This window comes from Aquila chrysaetos, chromosome 6 (assembly GCF_900496995.4).
Source record: "Aquila chrysaetos chrysaetos chromosome 6, bAquChr1.4, whole genome shotgun sequence".
Lineage (NCBI taxonomy): Eukaryota > Metazoa > Chordata > Aves > Accipitriformes > Accipitridae > Aquila > Aquila chrysaetos.
Window position 1 is genome coordinate 3,604,471 of NC_044009.1, and position 18,224 is coordinate 3,622,694.

The 18,224-nt window shown below is 41.0% G+C and overlaps 1 protein-coding gene across 16 annotated transcripts in view; it reads left to right on the forward strand.

Annotated features, from left to right (window-relative positions):
* The first annotated feature begins 146 nt into the window (after positions 1–146).
* TNFRSF4 (TNF receptor superfamily member 4) overlaps positions 147–18,224 on the forward strand; it is a 32,996-nt gene continuing 14,918 nt past the window's right edge. For 2 of the 16 annotated variants that reach the window (XR_005932708.1, XM_041124477.1), the window contains exons 1-6: positions 4,153–5,420; positions 6,219–6,341; positions 6,696–6,797; positions 7,222–7,288; positions 7,823–8,052; positions 8,373–8,498. Coding sequence is in view for 15 of the 16 variants with exons in the window: in XM_041124477.1 (XP_040980411.1) it covers positions 5,174–5,420; positions 6,219–6,341; positions 6,696–6,797; positions 7,222–7,288; positions 7,823–8,052; positions 8,373–8,498 (895 nt within the window). In the remaining variant the exon portion in view is untranslated. Of the gene's footprint in view, positions 3,754–4,152; positions 6,342–6,695; positions 6,798–7,221; positions 7,289–7,822; positions 8,053–8,372; positions 8,499–18,224 lie in introns of those variants that run through there. The other 14 variants (XM_041124488.1, XM_041124490.1, XM_041124491.1 and 11 more) reach the window with 14 other exon arrangements.

Sequence of the window (18,224 nt, forward strand, 5' to 3'; positions counted from 1 at the left end):
TTCTCCATGCTTTGGAAATGTTGCTGTTCTTAGGTTTGTCAGTAAGTGGGAAAAATTGAAATTCTTCAGAGGGCAGACAAATTAAAATACGATTTTGAAAGAACAGTAAGAGAGGGATAAATCCAGTTGATAGTCTCGTGTTAAAATGAGCTTAGAATGTCTGCCACTTTAGTCAGCCTCCACTCCCTTCCACCTCTGTACCAATGCCCCACATGTACATGGTTGCAGGGTGGTGAGATTTTAATATGGCTAGGATCTGGAGATGTTCAAAACAAAATTCCATGTCTATAAAAATGGGGTGCTTAGCAGAAGTCATAGGTATGGCTGGTTTAGATTGAGTGGCAAAAGGTCTAGGTTTTGCTTTGCTGTTGCAATGACCTGCACTTTGAACTAACACAAAATTATACATGTAAACATACAGTTTTGCAATGTGGTTGTTCGCAATCTTATTACTTGATAATTGTCTAAATATCCAACCTGCATTTTTGTATTATGCTCTAGTTGTTTGCACAATTCAATTATTTAGATACAGTTTGAGTGGACAAGTTCTGTCTTGTCACACCTGATGCTAAGAAGGCAAGTGCTAGTTTGCAGAGGAATTCTTGAGCAGCTGAAATACAATGATGTAATTTGGAACTTTGTCAGTAGAGGCAAAAATTATGCATATGCAGTCTTAGTTTAATCTTCTGATAATGTGAACATGGAATCCCTTGAAAAATGCAAGGTAACACAGTATTTAGCTAGCAACTGCAAAAATGTTAAAATATGTAGTGTTGTTGCGGTGTTTGCCACACACCTGATAAATCTGAAACTTGAGGAACAACTGTGAAAAATTCGTTTTTAATGTGTGCATGGAGTTCTGCACCTGAATGTGTTTTGTTTTTCTCTGCCAGAAATCAGGATCACATGTTAACTAACAGCTGTAAGGATAAAGTGGACTGCACAGTGAGATTTGGAGGTACATGAGATTATTCCTGTCTTGGAATTTTGGAAGTTCAGACTATTCTAGTTTGTCCATAGACTTATTTATTTTTTAAAATTCTGTAAGTATTTTATATGCACTTAATCTTTCTCAGATTCTTGTAGGTCCTTTCCCATAGGTGAACCCTTACTTGCCTGTAATCCCTAAGGAATCTAGTGACTTCTTTAAAGCCTTTCATTAAGCACTAGTTAGGAGTTCTGTGTTCAGTTTTGGTGGTTTTTTTTTTCATGTACACAAGCGATCTGCCTATGGTTAATAGGACTTGGTATCTGAGTGCTACTGTCTCATGAACATGTTTCATCTTTCCAGATTTCAAAAGCTTGTATAGAATATCTAGGATAAGCACCTATAGTAAAAAATGATACATGCGTATTAAATAAAAGCAGAAGAGGTTCTTATTTCTGACCCATAGCATGGCTCAACTCACCACTGTGAAGCTCTCTTCTCCTATTAGAACCAGAGTAGCTGCCTCAAGGCTATTTTTTGGGAGCAGCCTGTGACATATGATCCCCATGGCAATGCCAAGCAGCATTTGGGAGAGGTTAAATTGCATGGGTGAAAATCCAGCTGAAAAGTGTGCTGGTTGTGAAATGCTATGGGGTAATCACTGTGTTCTCTCCGTTCTATTTACTTGCAAAATATGGCCATATAAAGGAATCTGGCAATATCAAGCCTGGTAACACTTAAGGATGCCATACATAAAAGTTGAATTCTCAAGATGGTATGTGGCTAACTGCTTTTATTAAATGAGCATTTAATTTGTATTAAAGTATCCTTATCAAGAATATCAATGCTTCATCATGACTGCTCTAGTATTTTGGGAGTTTTCAATTTAAATGTATATAGCAGAATTTTAACCTTATCTTGTTTGTGAACATCATAGGAGTTGGCATTTTCAGTTTCTTACTGAATAATAATTGACTTACTGAATAGGTAAAGTCTGCTACTGTTTGTGAAGGAGAATTGGGGAAGAAAAAAAATCTGGTTAGATACTGCTGAGGGAATGACTGAGTCATGAGGTATAAAGCCACTTAAATGGTACTGTGTGATACAGTGGGAAGAGATTTGGGTATTTCCTGCATGCAGGTACTGAGCGTGAAGGTAGTTGAAGTTCAGCTGGTATGTCAGCATTGACAGCTTTACTCCCTTTTGGAAAGAATGGCTTAAGGTGTAACTTCTTTTCCATAGCGGTTGTTTTCCAAAATGCTTGGAAAATAGAAGTAGAAAAATAGTTACTGTTTTGCCTGACTTTTGTCTCCCCTTCCACTCTTAAACAGTCTTACGGAAATGTAAGAAAGAAATGAAAAGCAGCAATTCTGGATAAAACATGCCACGATATTGCTGTTCAGTCCTGCCAAATACTGCAGGCTCATTGGGATTCCAAATGTACTTCTGTTCCAATCAAATCTCCCTTGCATTTAGATGTAGATTGACTGTAGATCTACTTTGTCTGGGAAGTCTGGCTGTGTTTTTTAACTAACGTAAATAAAACACCTTTGATTACTGTAGGATGTCTTGTTTACTTGGGCCTTTGTGTAAGGGTTGCTCAAGTCTCTTAGAAGTGGAAGACCTAAAATTTAGATCCTAGATCAGTAAGATCAAATAGGTAAAATTCTAATAGTAAGCCTGGAAAGTTAAACCCACTAATTCCTAGTGTGATCACTTTTCTCTACTCTACATGCATGTGTTAGGTGAGGGCGGGACTGCAATGCCAGTGTGCTAATCAGCGTCCTCTATTGCTGTCCTGTTGTTGCTGGCTTGCAGAGCTGGATGGAGAAGCCTTCTGGGGGTTTGGATTCCAAAGTTAACAAAATAGGCATCAAAAGTAGCTGGTATGTGAATATTGCATCCTTTGCTTTCATAGAGCACACCTCTGCTGGAAGCTTTTATTTCCATAGGAGCAAATGGTCGGGGTAACACAAAGTCTCTATTTTGGAGTCAGGAGCTTACTTTTCTTCAGTGGCGATGTAGGGAGTCTGGTATTAAGAGTTGAAATGGCGACTGCAAATGCTTCTCATTTGTAGCTTTTGCTAGCTCCTGAAGGCAATATCAAGGTGACGGATGATTTGTGATTCCACACGCTCCCTGAGCAGAGAAATGTATTAACGACATTGTTTATGCAGCAGTGAAAGTCACGGGTCAACTGTTACTGTGAGATCAAGGGGAGAGAATCTGTACTTTGGCTTTTAAGGAGCAAGCCTCTGTGAGCTATGTTTCATTTTACCTATAGCTTTCATCTGTAAAGGTTTTCAGGCATTACCTCTGTATTGCTTTAATACTCCCCTTTACAAAAACAAGGATCTTCTCTTCTAGTTCTCCCGGCATTCAAGGCCTGTGCTTTAATGCTATGTAGAGAGGTATGTACCTGGCTGGAAGCACAGTTTTAAGGCTATGAACAGAAATCTTTTCATAATGCTATTCGGCATGCTGTCTTTCTGCCTATGAATATTTTAGTTGTGAACTGCAAAAAATAGGTTTGTGGGGTGTGGCCAAAAGGATGGGGGCGTGGAGCACATGCTGGGAATTTCCCAGCAACTGACATGAATTTGTTCTGGTCACCAGTGGTTTAGAATCACTTCCCCAAGGGTTTGCTGCTCTCAGAATTTTGCTGGGACAGTAGGGCTGCATTATGGTAGCTGTAGGTTTTTACTCATATTTTTCTACTATTCTGTTTTTGCTGCTGGTAGTCACTATTAGCCATTGCTTGGGATTGAAATGCAAAGAACATCAATATCCTTTCAGTGGAAAATGCTGCAAGGAGTGTGCCCCTGGTAAGTAATTTTCCCTGGATGTTGGTTATACTTGCTCAGTGTAATATGTATCAGTTAATGACCCACAGGAGGTAGAAAACAGCTTGATGGAAATACAATTCAAATGTAGGAGGCATAACACAAGAGAAAAAGCATTTGGTGAGGAGACTTTCATATCAGTGTAGACTGACAAAGGTTATTTCTATAACGTACTAGATTTAGGAATCCTCCTCTTTGAAAGAGCTACATGTTATTTAACTTCTTTTGTGTGGTTCAGCTTCCTTAATGTGTCAGTCTGGTACATTTTCATTGTAGGAGTATTAGCTGAGAAAAGATGGTAGCAGTTATGTTACTATCCTTTACCTATCACATAAAGAAGCTCAGAAATCTTGCATAATAATGCAAAGCTTGAGGTAATTAATTCTGTTGCTAAAGATGTTTTTTAAGCCTTCTTTTGTAGTAAAGTTTATACTGCTTAAGACTTGGTATTTTTTTAAAGGAAAAAGATATGCTTGATCCATAGAGATTAGCAAAGTGTAACTTGACAGGAAATGTGTTTTGTTTCCTCCTTTCTTATTGTAGAAACTGAAGGAGTCTGAATTCTGGGTTTTGCATTCATATCTGGTTTTGTTTTTTTTTTTCCCACAATCTGAGTATCTCTGAAGGCAATGCACTATTAAGCACAATTGCAAAATATCAAACCTCGAATACTTTAATAGTTGGAATTTCATTACAGAAATGTGATGATCAGTGGTGAAGACTAACAACAATTAACCAGTAATATTGCTGTTCAAGGGGCAATACCCTTAACAGAAGGGATTATTTTTAGTACAGTCAATACTGACTGTACTAAAAGAAGGAAACATGTACATGCCTAGAGGGAACATAGATCATGTCTGTAAATGCAGTTGCAACTTAAAATCTTGCATATGGTTTTATGTGCATCTTTCAGAATAGCTACTTTCTCTTTTCATAATTAAGTCTGCCACACAAAATGGATATGGTATGAACTGATGCAGTATTATTATCTTCAAAGATGCCAATTGGAATAAATTCAACCTTTCATCTAAGACTTGAGGCAGTTTACTGCATTATTCTCAAAACTACTTAAATCTGAGTGTTTCTGAACTCAATTTAAAGAATGGCATACTTGTATGCAGATACAGATAATCCTTTATCTATCTAAAGTTTTTTGTTCCTCGTTCTGCTGAAAGAACTTTTATCAGGTTTTTTGCATTGTTAGCAAATCTGCTGCTGCTGGAGAAACATTTCTTCATAGTCTTTTCCTGATTGTGTAGATAGTAACAATGTAGAAGTGTACTGCATATATTGTGGTTACTAAAAATCTCCTGTATTTTGCCACTGATAGCACTTAATAAAACGCAGAGAAAATTGGAGTGAGCAAGAGACTTTGTGCTCATTGTTCACCTACACTGGGAAAATGGAGAACCAAAAATCAAAGAAACAGTCTGTGAGAATAAGGACGTATTTAAGCTCAACTGTAAAAACTCTAGTCATTAAAGCTGTCTGTAGTTCCTCCAGCCTGTGTTGTGTGAGAGGGGCTAGCGAGATAGAAGGAACATGTCTGACTCCTTTTCCAAAATCCACTGTTACCTTGCTGTTTCAGTTTGGGCAAGTTGCTTTGCTCACAAACCTTGTCATCCTAGCACATCAGACAGAACTTCTGTGTAAGTACTGTGTATCATACAGGTTGGAATTTGTGGGTGCAAGCATTCAGAGCTTGTTTCTAAATGCAATGTGTGATACACACGTAACTGTTCGGAACACTAACAAATGCCTGCATTACATCTTGCACTGTGTCTCACTGTTTAGGAAATGGAGCTAGTAACATCTTTGATGTTGGGTGCCAGTACAAATGCATATCAAAATACAACTGCGTTCTTTCATGCCTAATGGTCTTTCAGAATGCCAACAGAAAGATACTAGAAACATTTATTCTTGACTGCTTCGCTAATGAATTTTATGCAAACCTGAGCAGGCCGTTGCCATCTTTTGTATCTGTTTGGGATTACTTTGGGTTGAAATGCATGATTTATCTTGTAAGCGAAGGCAGGATCTGTCATAAAGCCATTGTATTACACCAGAGATCAGACCTATTGCTACGCTGAAAACCTGCTTTTTTTCCTAACTGACATTGGCTGCAGATTGTGATGTCTAAACCATATGAAAAGGTGGTCTGGAGAAGTGATATTTGGAATCCACTTGGAGAATCATTTGGGGCATTGCCTCAATGCTCAGCAAGTCATCAGGCCCCTGAGAGCCCATTTTAGCTGCTTAATTTACAGTGATGCTATGGGTTAAAACTTCTAGGGATTCTGGCATGTCTAAATCTGCTGAATGTTTTCAGCCAGAGTTGTGAGTGGAACTGTCACTTTCTGGGCACTCTTTCATTCTAATACATGAAAATGAAGAGGGTTTCCTTCTGGTAACAATCAGTTCCTCCTTCTACGTGGTCTTTGTTTTAGGTGAAAGAATGAGAAGCCGATGCACTGCAACAACAGACACGGTCTGCGCCCCCTGTCAAGACGAATACTTTAGTAGTGAGCACAACCACAACTTCTGCAAGAGTTGTACAATCTGCAACACTAGTAAGTCAGGTGTATAGTGGTCATTGCTTGATACGAATTTGGGAGGCAATCAGTCTTCATATGCTTTCTTATCTTTGTGTGCGCCTCAAAGACTGATGTCATAAAGCCCGTCACTTGAGACGACCCAAGTCCAAAGACTGGGTTGTTATTTCAATGGCTGGTATCTCCTGGTACTGATGGTAGAGCCTTCAAAGGGAAGCAGGCTTGTACTGCCTGAAAACTGGTGTCTTCGGTATTGCTAATTAACTGTTCTCTGCAGTCGTTTCTACACATGATAGATAGGCACTGAGTAATTAAATTTTTTTTCTTTCTAATTTCTTGTCTTTCACTTGTCCTTTATTCTGTTGTTGCTAGGGAAGGGAAGCGTGGAAGTGAAGAAGTGTGAGAAGACCTCTGACAGAATTTGCATGTGTGTTGCAGGTTACATGCCAGATGTCAGATATACACTGGGAAGCAGTAAGTTAGTGATATGTCAAGACTCTCCAAACTCTCCCCTCTGCTTCAGATGAGATGGTTGTTATTTCTAGTGTAAAAGCTGTCTCATTGATATCTCCACACAAGTGTTATAACAGGGTAATTGTGCAAACTGCTGCTCTGTGATTCCTGAGCTGTTAGAAATCTTAATGCTCTCCTTGTTAATACCCATAATTAGCCAGTAGAGAAAACAGGAAACCTTGCCAGTTGTAGACTAAAATGAACCACTGAGCATGGGTTACTTCTGACCCAATGACTATGGGTTTTAGAGGCTCTGTGGGTTTTGTTGGGTCTGTTCTATAAGCTAGACTAGTAGTATAAGCTATCAGTGTGATTACTATGTAGCTGTTGTATAGTTGTGTTGCTGACTTGACTCAAATTCTGCCTCTTCCTTTTTTTTTCCCAGAGTGCTCACTATGCCCTGAAGGGTTTTATTCCATAGGGGGAAATGAAAACTGTCGACCTTGGACCAAGTATGTATCATCTATCCAAACATGTTCAGAGCAGCCTTTTCAGTTTACTTCTGTAGCAGGTGATGCCCAAATCATGGTGTGTAGAGTAAACCTGCAGTAGGTGTAATGAAACCATGTTCCTCATGACTCTCGGGAGCCTTGAGCAGTCTGTGTACTGATTGGAACATCTGTCTGCCTTCTCCCCTTTCTCTCTTCAGCTATGGCAACAGTATCCTCAGCCTCTTTTTTTTTTTTTTTTTTAGAGGTCAGTGTTTTGTTTCTGTAGCAAAAGGTTCCCTCACCAAATGCAGCTGTGCTTCAAGGCTGTTATATGTACAGATGCTAAGAAAAACAGAATGTCAGTTTTTTTTCCATAATAACTTCGATTAGCTTAGTTGTTCTTCACATATCTGTAGAATCTAGGAAAGGTGAGGCCTGAGTTTGTATTGATAAGGCAAGGATTGTGGTGTTCTCTCACTTGTTCCATGGAGATCACTTGCAAAGTCATTAGTGCAAATGTTTGAAGAACTACACTAATTTATTTTACATCTCTAGCTGCAGCCTTCTTGGGAAAAATACTCTTCGACCGGGGACAAAAACAGATGATGCTGTTTGCAGCAACCATGTCACACAGCCAGCTACCTCTCAGAGTGCCACACCTGCTGTGAATCTCTCCACCACTGACCACAAGAATAATAAGTCAACTGCAGCATTCTCACCATCCAGACCCAGCGTGATTCCTTTCATTTGCCCGGATACAAACCGCCCCACAGAGACTAACTGGGGTAAGGAGAGGGAACAACCAAGTCTAGTCTCTGTATTTACTAGAGCTGGTCAGAAATTTTCACCTGAAAATTATTTCATTGGAAATCATATCACACACTTTCTCAGAAGCTGTATCTGTATTTCACACAGTCTTCCAGTGAGATACACACAGGTTTCCAGATTCCTTGCTAATCTGCTTGGCAGCTGGGACTTTTAGGCTTTGTGATTCAGGGGTACTTCTGGAGTTCTAGGTTCCTTCTTTTGAAGCTGGAAAGCCATGAAAACTCCAGCTAGAACCATGAATGTTTTTTAGTGTATTCTTCTTCTGTTTTTCTTCCAGGGTCTTTATCACTTATCCTTATTTGTCTGATATTGCTCATGGTGAGTGGAATGTCCATACTCTTGTTGATTATCCAAGCAGCCAAAAAAGAGACTAAGAAGAGGCCTTGTAGAAACAACCATCAGAGTGAGTTTCTTTTTATGGGGAAAAAAGTATGGGAAAGAGAATAATCAGGGCCCCCTATTTGAACTTTGATAATTGTTTCAGTCATAATGAAGTCTACCTGGCTAAGTAGCACAGTGTCATCTGCAGTTAATACCAGTGGTGATCCTCTGTTTAGTCCTGATGCACTGGAGGTCATAGTGTCTCAAGTTTGCATTCTTATAGAGCACCGTTCTCCCTGTTTGTTGCCATGCAGAAGGATACTCTCTCTCTCTCTCTCTCTCTCTCTCTCTCTCTCTCTCTCTCTCTCTCTCTGATTTTAACCACTCCTAGCTTTTTCTTCCCTTAGTCCCTGCAAAAATGATGTCATGATTTTGTGCAGGGAATGCTATTCAGCACAGTGAGGATCCAGAATCAACAGTCTTTAAAAAAAGAGTATATTGTGAACTTTTTTGCCTGTATAGAAGTGAACTGTCTTGAAGTGTCTCCTGCAAACACAGGAAAGGTTTGACTGAGAAAAGCTGAACTCTATATTCAGAACTAAGTGGCAGCCTGGGTCTTGAGTCAGCTCACAGCTGCCTCATATTCCATTCATAGAGCAATGGTAAAGTGTATTTTCACTGTTCCCCATACTTGGTGTTTCCTAGCACTGGCTGGAAAGACAAGCACTGACCCAAATGTCACTAGGCACACTAGGTGCCTAGTCATCCATGAAACTAGAAAAGTCCCTGGCTTCCCTTTTCCTGCCCCTTCTACTATGTATAGTATTTTTTTTTTTTTTTTTTTTTACTATTATCTATCTTTCAGATGGAAGGAGCTTTCGAATTCCTATCCAGGAAGAACAAATTGACTCCAATTCTAGTCTCATCAAAAACTGACTCTACATTGCGTTACTGTTTCCTGCATTTCTGAGCTGATCGACTGTAACAAGTAATGTGACAGTGCATTCTGTGGCTGTATGTGTGGGTGTGTGTAACTGTTTAATTGCACTTCGGTTCCTTTGGGTCTCATTGAGTGTCCTTTGGCATTAGGACCCATGGAGTAGCTGTTCTTGGTGGAATCATGTGATTCTCTATCTTGGGCAGATCCTGTGCACAGCATCCCTGTTGCCAGGACTGAGTTGATATAGTCATCTGCATTTCTAGCCAGTTCCGTATGTAGTGATAGGCAATTGTCTTTGGACTGAAGAAAGTGTTTAGGAAGCTGTAAGAGCTGATCATTGAGCAGGCAGAAAAAGAGGGAAATCAAAAGACCTGCTTTATGACCGAGTTCATATCTTGTCTTACAATTCTGAGATGCTAAGCAAAGCATGTCTCTTTTCTCAGTGTAGGTATCTCCAGTGTTTCAGTCTAGTTCCCAAATGAACTCTCCTCGCTTTAGGTGGAGAATCTCCCCTGATGAACCTAGCCACCTTCCTTTGTGCTTCCATTTTTTCAAGTTATTTCTTCTTGGTCAAGTTGAGTGGCATGTCAGCTGTGCCTCCAGAGACAATTGTCATTGCTGGTAACTCTGGTGCTAGCTGTGCACCAAAATAGTACCAGAATTCTGGTGCTAGCTGTTAAGTGACTGTTGAGAGATGGCTATTCAATGCCACTTCTCTCCTTTCTGCGTTTCTTCAAACATACCCGTTGAGAAAATGTCACGTTAACATATTGAGCAGTATCCCCATTGTCAGGCAGCAAATGGAATTACTCATGATCACCAGGTAGCTCCAGATCTCCAAGTGTTTGGAAATCTCCATGGAGATCTTTATGTGTGTGGAAAGTAGAATATGTGGATTGCTAGAAGGCAAAGGGAATGGTAATTTCTGATTAGAACATTATTAGTGGAAACTGTGGTTCAAAATAGGCGGAAAGGTAAAGTACCACTTGTCTGCACTGTAAACTTTAGAAGTTAGCGTGTATAACTAATGTTTTATCTATAAGACCTGTGCAACCAATACACTGTGTGCTTCCTCTTGGTGGACATCCTGTTATTCTGAATACCTCAGCTTGTCTATCATCAGCAAGGCTGCTTCAGTCAAGCTTGGACATCTCGACAGTAAAATTGTTTAGGTTAAACTGCTTTTGTGGGACTTGATTGCTTGCTGTGGATGTAGGGAGACACCCACAAGCAACTTTGGTTCCAGACAGTGCTCTGGATTTGGGGAAAGTCTGTTTATATCTTAGGTTTAGGAGCCTGTACATGGACATTTAGATTTTTTTCTGCTGATGAATGATAATTTTGTGATGATTTAGAAAAGAGTAACGTCTTAGATGTTCTCTGTTGATGAGAGGCAAGAGCTGAACTCTTAACACAGTGCTATCTGGGCCTTCAAGGGTTGCGTTTGAGCAAAGACATGCAAAGATGGTGTAACAGTGGATAGATGCCTAAACTATGGTTTGACCATTCATCTGGATGATCATGTTGTGGATGCCGTCAATGGAACCTGCATTCAGAACTGAAGAAGTATTCCTGAGTTGGTCTCTGTGCAGTTAAAATACCTCATTGTTTGCCTGTACACTGTATGAAAGGAATTTTACTTCTGTAATGTTTTTCCACAAGTTAATCGGTCTGTAGTTTTGGAAAGCATTCACATTTTTAGATGGCAAGTTCAAAATATAAAGTGTCTGTGAGAATCCTGAAGTGTTATTGTGAATAGCTTTTGACGTAACTTAAGTACTTTGGTGTAAAAGTTCAAGAAGAAGTAAACTTGAAAGTTATATAATTCAGAAGTGGTTTTCACTTCAAATATAACTCCTCAGTGGATAACTCATTAGAGATAGGTATTTTATATACACGGTACCAAAGCATACGTCAAAATATGCAACAGGAAATGTATTCAAGAATACAACTGGTGTCTAGAAACATGTTTTTAAACATATGTTTTCTTATATGTTATACATATGGTGTACTTAGCAATGATTTCCTATTTTGAAGTGCATATACAATGTATATAAACATTTGTATTATATACAAAGTGTGATAGTGACTTTTTGAAATAAATTGTGGTAGCAGCTAGATGCATGTGTATGATGTGTATGATTGGAGAGTACAAATGAGCAAAAAGTTATACCAGCGTGTATAATTCTCACAGAAAGCAGGATCACCAAATGGTCAATCCTATAGCTTAGCAGGCTTTGAGTTCACATGCTGCCTTGCCCCTGGCTTTCTGTGCAACTTGAGAAGGCTGCATGTATTGTTTTTCTCTGTAAATCTGGCCTGGCAGCTGTTCTGACCTGAGAGTTGCAGAGATGTTCAAGATGCTAAGGCTCAGCCCCTTCAAAAACAGAGCCCCTGTTGTGAACGTAGAGGTCTTTGAAAGCGTGTTGTGGTCTAAATGCTGTCATCTTGCAGTGAATTGGATGGCAAAGTGCAATGGATGAATCTGAGAAATGCATCCCAGGGAACACCCAACAAATTCTCGGAAATTATGCTTATCAAGTTTCTAGGCTGCACTTCAGAGGCAATAAAGCAAGTACCACGATTCCATGTAACTGAGCAAGGTGCAGATCACTAATGAGCTGTCTGAGGTTGTGGGTTATATGATGAAAACACAGCCCACAGGAACAGATGAGCTGTTGCCTTGACAGAAGTGCTGCTGTGGCAGCAGAGCTCCTCTGTGGTGTGGGCTCATCCACTGTTTCCATGAATCTTACTTGTTTTCTGCCCTCCGGCTCAGCTGCACAGGAAGATGCCTGAGTGCACTGTGTTCTTGTGCCTTCCTACAGTCTCTGATCAGGAGATTTCCTGCAAACTAGGGCATGGGTTCCCTCTGGCTGAAGAAGGAACCGATACTGACCCTGGAAGTGCACAGCAGAGGTAGGGTAGCTGAGGACAAGTTGCAGTTGGAAACATTTGGAAAATGAAAGGCAGACAACTTAGCGTGCTGTGTGGCTGAAGGCCTGTAATAGCAAGCCCTCACAGCCTGTAATTGCTGGCTTTTGTGCTAATGCGGACCTGTGAGCCAGCCTGTGCTGGCTGTACTGCTGTAGAACTGTACTCGGTCACTGTGCCGAGATGTATAATCCTATCAGAAGAGTTAAACCATAATAACATTTGATAGGATTGGAGGCATTTATGATTTGATTTTTTTGAGGATTTGGGTGGTGGTAGATTGCTGGTTTTAATAAACTAATGCTTATTTAAAGATATTTCACTCTAAAGGAATAACAATTTTTTTTAATTGCCATGTTCAGTCTTGTCACTCTTCTGTGAAGAACTTGCTTGGATTTTTTGTTCTAATCCTCCCTAAAATGGCAGAAAGTAGTTAAAAATAGTTACAGAATCTTGAACAAGTTGGTGCTGCATTCTGCCTGTGCTTGTCTTCCTACCTGCCAGAAACTAAACTTTCCCTTCTCAAAGGTATGGGCCTATGTCACAAAGTAAGTTCCTGTTTTTCAGCTGTTCAGATTTCCCCTTTTTCAGGCACTTGAGAGAAAGACGGTCTAAGTTGTGCAGCTTCATCTAAGCTGATAAAGATAAGGCTGTACGGGAAATTTTTTCCAGTGTAATGCAGTAAGCTGAGGTGTTAGTTCTTTTACTCTGCAAACCAATGCTAACTCTGGTTTTAGTGTGAACTGTATGGGCAGTTAGGGTACTTGGTAAACCTATATGATTTGTAAATTCAAGGCATCTTTGTTGCCATAGAGCCCTGATTCAGGAATTCACTTACGCACATGCAAAACTGCATGATTGTTCTCACTAAAATTTGGCCTCTTGATTATTTTAAGAACCATCTGTAAAACTGACTAATAATTCCTATAATTGTATTTCTGGGTATGAATAATGCCATTTTTTAATGAATAATTTAACTTACTTTCAGCTGCACTAGACATGAGTTACAGGCCACATGGCCAGCCCCTTACATTGTTTGTAATTAGCTACAGATAGAGATTAGGCCAGAGTGCTACAAAAAACCAGGAGGAAAACCAAACAAAAAACCAACCCCTCTTGTCTGTGGGATTTCTATCTACAAAATTTTTTCTCTCCTACATGTGAGGCTATCACGTATGGCTGCCTGGAGTTTTAACAAGGCTATTTGTTTGAAATGGAGGTTTGTTTTGCTTATTGCTTTGCTGTATTCAGTTTTGGAGAAGGATTAGGACAAGAACAGATGGTATTTGAGAGCCACGCTGGAAAAAATTCTATAGATGAGCTGGGTTTTACAGTTCTTGAACACTTCTTTCAAGCTGTAGCTTTGGCAGTTAACATGTATTTTATGTTTCAGTAGTTAGTACAATTAAAGAAAAGAACCAAACCACAGGTCTGTAAGTTCATGCTTTTTATGTTCACTTCCTCATTTGTCTCTCTTCTTTTTTTTTTTTTTTTTTTTTTTTTTTTTTTTTTTTTTTTTGGTTTTCCCCTTCAAATATATGACAAGTTTCTTCTACTGTGGCTATGCCAGATCCTTTATCTCCTGCATTTTCTCTTCACATTCTCCTGTGACTTAGAAGTGCATCAAAGTGACTCAGGTTTGCCATGAGAAGCTTAAGAAAGGTCACATCCGCTGATATGCGCTGTGCCGGCTGATAAGCTGGAGGAAGTACACAGCTTGGTAACGTCAGGGACTTGAGGTTTTTGCCTCTGTCTGGTTTGGTTTCCCTCTATGAAATGTTGGTCTCTGCACCATTGGGATTGTCTGCAAGGAGTCACCGCTTTGGTGGCCAGGCTGTGCAAACAACCCAGAGAGGTGGCTGCAAGACTCATTCCACAGGTGAAGGCAGAGCCCTGATGAGTGCATGCTGCAGGGACCTTAGCGCTGCTTAAAGGAAGGACCCAGGGGTCTTTGCAAAGCCCTCATTGTTCTGGGGTGAGAATTTAACTTGCCTCAGGAGCCCACACGTGACCACCAATGCTTCTGCCACATTACTTGGCTCCTGTGCCCCCAGCCTTACGTGTGACAGTTTTGCAGGGCAGTAATTGTCCCTGTGTGCCAAAAGAGGGCAGGCATTAGACAGGCACTGCGAACACCCCAATATCTGGAAACCCCTAGGGTAGCCAGTCCTAGTCACTGCAAAATCTCAAGGCTGGCCTAAAGGTCAGCCGAGCTGAAAGGAACTCAACAATTTTGTCTTCTAGTTTCAGGCTGCAGATAAATTATTTGTCCATAAGGGGGTTTTTTTTGGTTGTTTGTTGTTTGGGTTTTTTTGTTTTTTTGTTTTTTTTTTTTTTTACCCCAGTCTTTGGACCCCAGTATTATGTGAGCTGTTACTACTCATATGGTACCCTTCTGATGTCCCTGTGCTCCCTCTGGCACCAGCCTCGCCATGTGCTTGCTGCAGTACTGACCTGCACCCCATGCACTGACTGTTCCTCTATGCTTTCTGGAGCCCATCAGAACTGCTGTTCTACCACAGGTTCCCTGGCGTGGCAAGTCATTTCATGTTGTATTAGTAACATCTCTTACAGCAGTAACGACACAGTAAAGGGCTGTTTAAGTAAAGACTGACTGACAGTTGTTTCCCAAGAGCATAGACAAGTTCTGTGCAATGGAATGTGAATCCTGTAGCTAGCAATGGAGTTTTCTACAGTGGGATGAAAACAACTTAGGAGATGGATCTTACAAGGCAATTTATACATTGGTCTAACAAATATCATTAGTCATTCAGAAATGACGTATATTTCATGTGAACGACCTCTTACTTGTAGAACTGCATGGCTTCTTTGGTCACCCATTATGGGTAGTCAGCAAAATCTCAATGTCAGGAAACCAAATACTCTCCCTGGTAACAATACTCTGTCATTGATGACGTTAAGTCCATGGAGTGTCAGTAAAGCCACTGGACTTGCAAGAACTAATTACGTGTTTGAGAAGTGCTTACGCTCTTCTTTTTTTCTTCTTTTTGTTCTTTCCGAAAGGTTAGTAATTTGGACAGTTAAGCAAACTGGTGGCTCCAGTGGTCCCAAGCAAAAAGGAAACTGTAAAATGCAGCACCTGGCGATGTGTATAATGTTCAGCTTGTGGCTGGATATCCTTAAGGTGGGAAAAAGTAGGATTTGCAACCAGTTCTGTAAATACTCTTAGGAATGTGTGCCCTGAAGACAGAGGTACAAGTTGCAACATCAGTGTACTTCAGTGAGTGGAAGAACCCACTGGTTCTTCCTTCAGATCTCATCCTTGAGCATTCCTAGTGTTACATGTGCAGGTCATGGTAGCACAGAGGAGGGAGAAGGGATTAGGAGATCTGCAACATCTTTTCTTTTGTTCCATCACAGTGTGCGCTTATGTTTCAGCCTTAATTTGCCCTGAGCTATGTATGGGTATGGGCAGGTGTGGCTGGAAGAGAGTTCTTTCTTCTGTGGAGGTCAGGGCAAGAAGTGAGCCACTGCGTTTGGGGTCTTTTGCCACTCATATTTCTGTGCGTCCCTTCCTTTGCTGAAGGAAGAAGCAGCCCATCCTGCCCTGGTCTCCTGATACATTGAGGTCCCACACTCAGAACTGAGGCTAATTTTTTGGAGACAGTCATAAAAAGTTAAGACTTCTTAATCCAAGACTGAGGAACTAGAGCCTGGCATGCAAGAAACTCTTTGGTTCAAACTCCAGCACAAGCCCTTGCAGAGTCTCTCTTCATTCTTCAAAGAGACAGTAGCAGCAGCATTTGGATGCTCCTTTTTAGCAGCAACTGGGGACTCTGAACCCTGAGGCATTTCTGAACATCTTGGCCCCCAGCTGCTTCTCTTTGCCTGTTCGAGACTGTGCTATGTCTTCCTGTTTCATGCACAGGAGAAGGCGCTTCATGATATATGTGCTTGGACAACTCAAAGAGCCCATTGCTTCCAATGGCCTTTTAACCCTTGGGATTATAATTTTGAACACGGGTCACAGGGATTGAAAGGAACTCTGCAGGCCACAGAACCTCTGCTTGTGTGTGAAGATAAAGACTGTAAGGATTCCTAATTTCTGAAAAGTCTCAGTCAAATATTGTCTAGTTAATCCTGTAGCTGCTGCTGAATAAAACCACCAAACAGGTAATGAGGAGGTGAGAACTACTGCTTATTGATGAGTGAAATAGGCATTTGTTCTATCAATAGGTGCAGAGAGAGCTGGAAACCCTACCGGATCAGGCAGCAGCATGGAACCTAGCAGCACTGACGTACATCACATACAGGACTGAGCAAGAAAGAGATTGACAGATGAAATGTCACTACCTCACATCAGGGACAGGTAAGGTTAGCTTTAGAAAACCCCCAAAGATTTTAAAACCAGATAGTCAAGTAGTCTCTGAAAGGTCACTGCTGACTCTAGAGATTTAGACTTGACATGTACACCTATTGTCTGTGATCTGACTGTAAATGTTCCATCAGCTGGCAGTATTTTTGCATGACTGTAATGCTTGAACAAGAATGAAAACATGTAGAGACCAACTCAGAAAAAAGACAACATTCAAAAAAGATAGAAGGAAATAAATTATTGGTTCCTATTCTGATAAACAGCAAATATCAGATATCACGTACCCTAACTGGCTGCCTGAAACCTTTGCCAGGCTTGGGTTCCCTTGTGTACCACCTGCCAGTTGTCTCAGTAGGACATTTGGAGGTCCCTTCTCTATTGCTGTGTTTATGACACTGAGCAAAAGTCTGATTAATGTTTGTATTTGGTATTTAGGCAGTGCTAGTTATCAGTGCCCATCTTTGAGCTTCAAGGGAATGGACAGTTCCTCCATCTGGAACCAGTACCCCGTCCTTGTCCCTTCTGATGGACATGGTCTAGTCTATTGCTACTGCTATACTTCTAAAGATGAAGTAAGTAAGGCATCAGGAGACTTTAGTGTGGTGCCTAACTTAGAGACCTTGTCTTCTACCACTTGAGTCTTTCTGTTAGTTATAAAATTACCTGTCCCAGCTGTTGCTGGAGGTAACAGTTCTTCCTGTTGGTTATTCAACAGTGTTAGTTATCAGTGACTGGTGTGCCAGATATTCCGGGGTATGGCCTTGAGGTGTAACTTCCAGAAAGTGAGGCTACATGACTCTCAACTCCTCAGGACTGCAGCTTTGGCATCAGAACAACTGTCAGGGTCCTGACAGGGTTTGTCTCCTCCACATCAGTATTGACAGTGGGACTCCACCCAGGGTGCAAGTACACATAAAGCCTCAGGGAGTTTCTGGGGAGCCTGAGCTGCACCCCTGGGCAAGTCTCTCAGTAATACACAGAGCTGATTCCATCTCTTCCTATTGCCGAGTTACATTTTTCTCTGCACACCTCATGAATAAATGGTTTGTCAGGGTTACTCCTAAGACCATTTGTGAAATGCCCCACAATTTCTGTCAGTGTTGCCAGCTACTGTAAGGGGGTTTGCAGCCCTTTTATGTTTGCAGGGAGCCTATGCACTATCTTTTAATGAAACTGGAAGCACCTGACCTCAAAGACAGGTGCTGCTGGGATGGTGAAGAAATCTCGATTTCAAGAAATTTGGCTTTCCTTCATGGGTCTTTTGTTCTTGCTTTCTTCTTCCAGTTGAGACTAAACACCTCTTTCACATACTCTGAGAAAGACTTGAAGAGCTGGGGAAAGTGTTGGGCTGAATGGGAAAGTGTATCCCCTCCTGTCCACAATCACTTTATGCACACATTGAGCAGCTTCTAAAAGTTGCTGGTGCCGTATTTCCGCACTGTACCAGCCTGTGCTGGGGAAGGGGCAAAGGGTAGGAGAAGGTGGAAGGGAGAGTTTGGCTAGCATGCTGTTTACAAGAGCAGTAGCAGCACTTGTTATCAGGGCAGATGTGGGCCGCTCTTCGCCCAGGAATTCTGGCTGCAGCCACAGTAAGGTGG